Source organism: Oculina patagonica, chromosome 3, assembly GCF_052425735.1.
Source record: "Oculina patagonica isolate OP01 chromosome 3, crgOcupat, whole genome shotgun sequence".
Lineage (NCBI taxonomy): Eukaryota > Metazoa > Cnidaria > Anthozoa > Scleractinia > Oculinidae > Oculina > Oculina patagonica.
Window position 1 is genome coordinate 23,654,727 of NC_135760.1, and position 7,799 is coordinate 23,662,525.

Below are 7,799 nucleotides of genomic sequence, written 5' to 3' on the forward strand. Positions count from 1 at the left end.
GGCGGCCATCTTCTTCGTTTATGGCCGTATTTTGAAAGAAACTTTGCAAGTTGTTTAATGCGTGACTTGTTAACTGTTTGCAACTTTCGATCGTGCAATATGCTTCACTCCAGATGCAAGACAAACGCTGGCACTTTTGCCTTTCTTTAAACTCAAGCTTTGGCCGTTTATAAACCATGTATCGTACACGAAGACGTAGAATATTATGGTGGTTAGCGATACTCATCTTTACCATTTCTGCAGTGGTATTTCTTAACAACCGCAAAAAGCGCCGGGATGGAGGAAATTTCAACAAGAAATTTCCAAATGGATTTTTAAACGTCGCAATTTGGGAAGACATGTGCGGCGATGAAATGCTTTCACTGAAAGAGTTTCCTCTCTTTCCTCATGGGCCTTCAACACGGCTTAGAACGTCGCGCTTGCGAATGTATTTTACAAGACAATTTGATAATTTTGGATTACGAATCTATGGATTTCTCTCTCCTCGTGAATCTGGGAATTACAATTTTTATCTATCTGCGACTGGATCGTCGGAACTATGGATAAGCTTGGACTCAAAACCAGAAAATAGCAAACTAATTGCCAATGTAACTTCTGGGTTAAGTAGGGGAAGTGACCAATATATTCCACTGTCTGCAGGAAATCGTTACTATTTAGAAATTTTACTTAAACATGGTGATAATTTCTTATTAGGAAGTAATTATCTCCATCTTAAATGGAGGTCTTCCACCTGGAAAGAACATGATTTGAGGGACATTCCTTCAGATGTTTTTATTGCTTTTGAAGATGACCGTGACCAGAGAATATTTGATAAAATGATATCAAATTTGCTAGTCAGTCAGCAAGTTGATCTTGATAATAATGTTGCCCTTCCAATGCATATTAAACTCCGCGATCCATTATTCGCAAACGAAGAATCAAAACGTAGGGTGGAATTACATCACCTTCCTTTCATCAACAAAGAAGACGCACAAGATTTATTTCCTTCATGCCAGTACAATCCATCGTACATAGTGAAAGGAACTTTAAGGAGGTACCAAGCGACGTGGGAGACACATTACACATCGATTTACCCTTTTGACCATTCTGATGTCAGGAGAAGAAAATATTCAGGTGACAAGTTTGTGAGCTTTGGCAATGACCCGATGGATGAAAATACAGCGCAGATGATTGCTTCTCAAGTTTGGACCCAGTTACAAAATAAGCATCCTGGGTAAATATTCAAATATTCCTTAGAGTACAGTCAAACCCCAAAGTCAAAGTCAGTAGTTGCAGCACTTTGAAAAAAAGCCACTAGTCTTTTTTAATCACTTCTTCTATTTTCATATACATCTAGTGATGATTCTGTGATATCCCCAGGTCCCCTACAATGCATACTCCCAAAACATATCCATAGCTCAAACCAAAAATCCTTTTGTCTGGGAGGTGTGGATATTTTCTGGACCAACACAACTCGCTGTTGTGCAGTTTGTGTGACCTGTGTAGTCTCACATAGAAGATCTAACAATGTTAGGGGGAAAAGGGGGTAAATTTAGTCCAAGGTACTTCAACTACTGGTAATAGGACTAACCCCTTTATGTATTTTTTTAATAGTCGATTTGATTTATCATCAATTTCAAATTAAGGGTTTGATGAAATCGTTTTATTTATTGAATAATGAAATAAAAGAATGAATTATGTTCGTACATGAAGTACATTGTCTGTAACACCAGTGGGCATGCAACATGTACTTACTAGAATATTCTTTCTTGGACATTGTAGGAAGTATTCTTTTCAACGCACCTTAAATGTGGAGGAAAACCATGATGAAGGGACAGGAGACAGGTATCTGGTGGAATTAGAATTGATAGAAATTTCAAGTGGAAAATCTGTGAGATTCTCTGAATATGTATACAGGCCTTGGGGAGCACAAGCCCTTTGTTCCCCTGTGGGCATTGCATGGAACAAGAGTGCGGTAATAAACATCATTCTCACCACAGGGAATAACCAAGGAAGATGGCTTCTTCATTTCCTTAACCACATGTCAAAAATATACAAGAAGACTAAGGATTCCAATTTTAATGTGGTCATCACTGAATATGACGGCATAGATATTGATTTAAAGGAAGCTTTGAAGAGGAGTGGAATCCCACATTATCAACATGTTAGACTGCAGGGCAAATTTCAAAAGGCATTGGGGTTACAAATAGCAGCTGGTATGGTTAAAAATCCTAACTCAATCTTGTTTGTCATGGATCTTCATTTGGATATTCCGTATCATTTCTTTGATGATGTCAGAAAGGTTAGTAAGCACTATTTAATACCATGATTCTTTTTTAAGGAGACAGCATGGCATAGTGGTTAGGGTGCTAGATTTGTAATCTGGAGGTCCCAGGTTCAAATCCTCCTTCCTGTCACTAGATGGATTTGTCTTTGGTGGTTCTCAATTCAACTCCCCAGTGCTTTGTAATTAGCCAACTGGTTAGCCTCCTGCCAGATGGGATTTTTAAATAGTTTCTATTTGATTTTCAATAGAGTGGTTTTCACTTGAGTGTCGAAAGTAATTTGCGTTTGCTTTGGTTTTGCATTACTATGCTCAGTGATTGGCTTAAAAATCACGCGCCACTTTCTCAGCCAATCAGAACTAAAACCAAAACCAATCGTGACTAGCTTGCGCACGTTTTCCCGCGCTTCGTGCCAGCTACATGTATTTGCTTCGAGTTTTGGTTGGTTCACTGGATTGTCTGTGTCCTTTGTGATTGGGCCGGAGTAATTACTTTGGTTTTGGTTTTACGACACTCAATTGAAAACTGCTCTAATGTTAAAACTTTGCCTGCGTAATTAGCAAACCATACATTTGACGGATGCTCTGAAACTTTCACGTAGAAGACAATTAAAAAATTGAAAGCCAGAATTTAGCAATTAACATTAATTGTTTCCTAAGATTTCTAGTGTCAAAGGATGAAGAGCCACATTGTGGAAATGCCACTGCAAATTCCTATTATTTTTTATTATTTTTTATTTATTGTTGAGTAAATATGGATAGCGACAGGCTAACATGACAACTGGATCGGGCTTCATATGTCAGACCTGTGAGATTAAAAATATTCCAAACTGCATAGAAATGGTGATGGTGATGATGATGATGATGATGATGATGACGATGATTATTATTATTATTATTACAGTTGAATCCCGATAACTCGAACCTTCAAGGGAAAATGAAAAAGGTTCAAGTTATCGGGGGTGCGAGTTATCGATGGCAAAATTAGTTAGAAAATTACCTGGAGGGGAATTGAAAAAGTTTCGAGTTAGCGGGAGGTTCGAGTTATTGAGGGTTGGAGTAATCGGGATTCAACTGTATTATTATTATCATTTATAATATTTGTTTTTTTATTTAATGGCAACAATGTGAAGTAATGGGACATCAGTAATTGTTTCTACCTGTCCCTTACAAAGTTATTTTTTTGTTTGTTGGTTTGTATACTGTACTTAATGTTTGTTTCATCATTGTTCTTTATATTTTCCTGAAGCATTGTGTTCAACACCAGATTGCTTACAGTCCTTTGCTCATGCGCCTGTCTTGTGGAACTACAGCTCATCGACCCTTCGGGTTTTGGGAAAAGTTAGGTTTGGGATTACTGGCCATTTACAAGAGTGACTGGGACCGAATTGGTGGAATGAACGTTGAAGAGTTCAAGAATAAATGGGGCGGAGAAGACTGGGAGATATGTGATCGTGTTTTAGAGAGCGGCATGGAAATTGAAAGACTTAAGATGTTACATTTGTTTCATTATTTCCACTCCAAGAAAGGCATGTGGCATGATGTCAAAAATGCTGCTGATCAGTTTGACTTTTCTGATGACTACTGGCAGTGAGGTAAATATTATAGGGACCAGATTTTTCAACAGCCAAAATTTTATATTTGTGTCACAGGAAACCTGAAAATAATATTCCATTTTTTTTTTTAAATTGCTGTATGAAGGCACTAAAACTGCTATCAAGCACATTTTGGCTACCGATGGCTCAGATGGAAACGGATTGCAACTTGAAAAAGTTAGGCCTACGTTTTCAAGTTGTCTCTTTTTTTTTTCTTTTTGTGTTTCGAAGCCATAGGTTAATTTCTTTGTGTTAGGGCTAAGTCTGTAACCCTGTAACTGTAACCCTAACTTGAAACTCTAACCCCAACCCTAGCTTTTGCCTTAGGGCTAGGCCTGTGATCCCAAAACTTTAGCTGGTTTCATTGTTTTGAGGAACAAAAGGTTTCCTTTGTTTATCGTTTGTGAAAGAAAAGTTCCAAAGACGCCGCCAGCAAAAACCTTGTCTTTTTACAGTTGTTATTTTTCGAAAATGAAGGAAAGACCAGCGAAATGAAACACAGGACAGTGTTTAGCACACGTAAACAAACCTGCATGCGCAATTTGGAGCTGTTTTGATAATGTTTAATTTAGCCAGAAATTTAAAGGGCTGTTCTTATCCGGATCCTTCCAATTATTACTGTTATATTTAGATTTTGAAAGATAATGTTTTTTATCAGTTTACCGGCCAACTACTGAAATTTCAGAACAGTTTAGACCAAAAATCTGCAAAACCCCAGTGGATTTCTTTCGCATTCCACTGAAATAGAACCTTCCCTAAATTTTTTGTCAAACTTTGTCTAATGATATTGCATTTATATAGCGCATTTTCCAATGTGTATGTTACAATTGTAAAGGCCAGACCAAAACACCGGGAGCGTCGTGCCCTACTCTTTGCGAATAAAACTTATCAATTCAGCGGACAGCGTTATTCACCCTTTGAACGACTTCGGTAGGGCCTGGTTTGACTTTCATTTCGTGTATAAAGCAAAGTGACTATCGGGTAATGGTATCAGGCTATCTTAATGTGAACATCTTCAGAGAAATGACCAAAGGTCTGATGACCTATTTGGTCTGAACTTTGATAAACACTCTAGATATCAGATAATTGGGCCCACTGTTATGGTCTAAGGTAACTAGTGATGAAAGAAATGTGCCATCCTTAAAAAAGATTTCAAGAGAATGGCGAACTACAAAAAATCTTGTTAATGAGTGACAGCAGGTGCATGCACCTATGTAACACATATCATGATATGATTTACCCGTTAATTAATCTAGTTTCTGTTAATTAAATAATTGTACATAATAAATTTCCACTCATTTTTTTCTTCTTCTTGCAAATTTGAAGAATTTTTAAAAATTGTAGAGTTTTAAATAATATTTAAAATATTGTGATAACTTTATTTTACTTTGTCTGACTATTTTATTTTAGTGCAGGGCGCTTGTTTTCTTCCAACAGTGTTGTGAAAAATTAATCGATTGATAAGTTCTTTGTTTTCTTGTCTCGTATCTCGAATTACTTGACTCGAAACTTGAAGTTCACTGACTTGTGAGTCGATACTCCAATTGACTGTCAACATACATTTGTATTCCTATGTACAGTAAAAATAATTTATAATGGAAGTCCACACATGTACGCATTGCGGACTCACTTTTATTTGTTTGGCTACCCTCATATCATTTGATGAAAATTGGAAGTGGAAGGGGGTCAGCCTAGGCCTTTACAGATTGTGCTAGCAAACTTCTAAAAAGATTCAATTCTGAAATGATGATCAAAAACTGCTCTTACTTTCCAACCATAATAAAAAAGGTTTCTCACAAAAAAGAGGCATTTCGACAAGATCCTTTAAGATTTGTGTGCTTCATTTTCTTTCTAACTCAGGAACAATCCAAACCATGTCCAATCAGTCAATAAAAAAATTGGTAGGCAGTGAAGCTAACTGAAAAGGATTGGGTAAAATTAAGGGTTTATATCATTCATGTTTTCTAGAATTTGAAATTCTGAGATTAAAAGATTTAGTTTTACGAGGATACATGGGATTACTTTTAAAGAACATAAATGGAAAGATTAGTGGTATAAAGATTAGTGGGTAGTCCTGGGAAGACTATTGGAAGTATTTTTGGAATATTTATTGACCTTTCCTTTAAAGACAGGTCAGTAAATATCTTCAAAAATGTTTCCAAATTTCCTTGTGGAAGTTAAATCTTTTTTGAAATCTTAAAAATTCTTGGGTGATCCACGAACTCTTTGTAGGTCCTTGGGCAATCTTCAGGTTTCTTTGAGAAGTAAAAATATCCTTGTTACTTGATGCACAATAGTTACTGAAATATTCTCCTGTCAGTCAATCAGAGTTTCTTAAGGTGACCCAAAGTCTTCTAAAGATTGTGAAAGATGACTCAAAAAGTTCTGAAGATCCCCTAAGGACTTATTAACATTAGAGACCTGTGCATCCGTCTGTTAACAAAATAAGATGTTTCTCATGTAGTCCTCCCCCCGCCCCCAGATAATAAAGCCCTCCCCTTCCAACTTACGCCCATCACAGGAATAATAAATAATCATAAATGAGTTGGCAAGTAGGTTGAAGTTCAAAAACTTAATCAGACTTTCTTTCTTGTAATTAGCCTGAATTTCAGACCTCTTCTCTGGTTTCTTACTGGAATAAGCGATCAGAGATGTCTAAGTTTACACTTATAGGAGCTATAGGTGTAGTCTGCGGCATGTTAGAGAAGGGATGGACTAACTGACCCACCAACCATCCAAACAGACAGACAGACAGACAGATGCATAGAGACACAGAAAAAGACAGACTGACAGACACACACATAAAAAAAGGTAAAGTCTGTGTCAGAGCCAAGTGGCCCATACAGCCGGAGCTTATCCTGATTTCCGTGCATTGGGTGCCTAGGATTATTTCTACTCCCCCCTGGATGGGATGCTAGTCCATCGCAGGGTTACCCCCCAGCAGTAAATTCGCTGGTACCCATTTATACACCTGGATGGAGAGAGGCACTGTGAGAGTAAAGTGTCTTGCCCAAGAACACAATGCAGTGCCCTGGCCAGGCCTAGAACCCTGGCCGTTCGACTCGGAGTCCAGCATGCTGACCATTAGGCCACCACACATCACAAACACACACACATAGAAAGACAGACAGACAGACAGACAACAATAGACAATGGATGCAATGGGAATGGTTTTGTAGATGTGGACGAGTTAATTAAAATAATTTGTGGCAGAATGTCACCATTAATGGATATTTACGGTATTTCTTTATTGTTAGGAAACTGTTTGAACTCATGATGGAAGAGCTATTATCTACAGTGGGATTACGTTTTTTTATCTAGCTGTGGAAAATTATGAAATGATTTGAAGGGCAAGTCTGGTTGACAGAAAAATTGCACAGAAGAATAGATTAATATATTTTATTTTTTAATTGGTTTACCTTGTTACGTGATTGACATCTACATCAATGGACCTTTCATGGTATTAGACGCTATCTTGGTCGGGGTGGGGGGGGGGGCATGATAAAAGTTGCATTAAATGTATGGACATGGTGGGGAATCTAAAGTCTAACAATTCACAGAAAATTGTAATTCCGAAAAAATTATTTCAGTATTACATGCATGGCGATCAGTGCAGTGTGACCAGGTCTAAGTCTAAAATGCAAGCACAGCGAATTCCTTTCCAGTCGAGCTAGAATTTTCACATGGATGAAGGATTTATTTATCATCATGCAAATTGTGGGCAATATCAAGAAGTAATCCTGTAAATGATATTACATGTAAATCAACTACTTTGTATGTTTACTCCTTTTGAACAAAGCAGCTTGATTCCACCAGAAGTGAGTCACAGGGCGCTTTTCATTTGTCAAAACTGGTTGGCCGGTCCGTTGGTTTTGAATGTGAAATGGGCCTTTTCCACAAGATTTTTCCACAAATCCACCATAACAATGTATAATATCTAG

The 7,799-nt window shown here is 37.5% G+C and overlaps 1 protein-coding gene across 1 annotated transcript; it reads left to right on the top strand.

Annotated features, from left to right (window-relative positions):
• LOC144647086 (uncharacterized) lies at positions 1-7,254 on the top strand. Its single transcript, XM_078506831.1, has 4 exons — positions 1-1,213; positions 1,762-2,281; positions 3,513-3,858; positions 7,116-7,254. The coding sequence occupies exons 1-3, from the start codon at positions 177-179 to the stop codon at positions 3,855-3,857; spliced, it is 1,902 nt and encodes a 633-aa protein (XP_078362957.1). The 5' UTR covers positions 1-176; the 3' UTR covers position 3,858; positions 7,116-7,254.
• Positions 7,255-7,799: the final 545 nt, after the last annotated feature.

Bases quoted from the DNA above. Each gene is read 5' to 3' on its own strand.
- LOC144647086 (XM_078506831.1), top strand. From the start codon at position 177: ATGTATCGTACACGAAGACGTAGAATATTATGGTGGTTAGCGATACTC. The intron at 1,214-1,761 runs GTAAATATTCAA...TGGACATTGTAG, and splicing joins TTACAAAATAAGCATCCTGG to GAAGTATTCTTTTCAACGCA. The intron at 2,282-3,512 runs GTTAGTAAGCAC...ATTTTCCTGAAG, and splicing joins TCTTTGATGATGTCAGAAAG to CATTGTGTTCAACACCAGAT.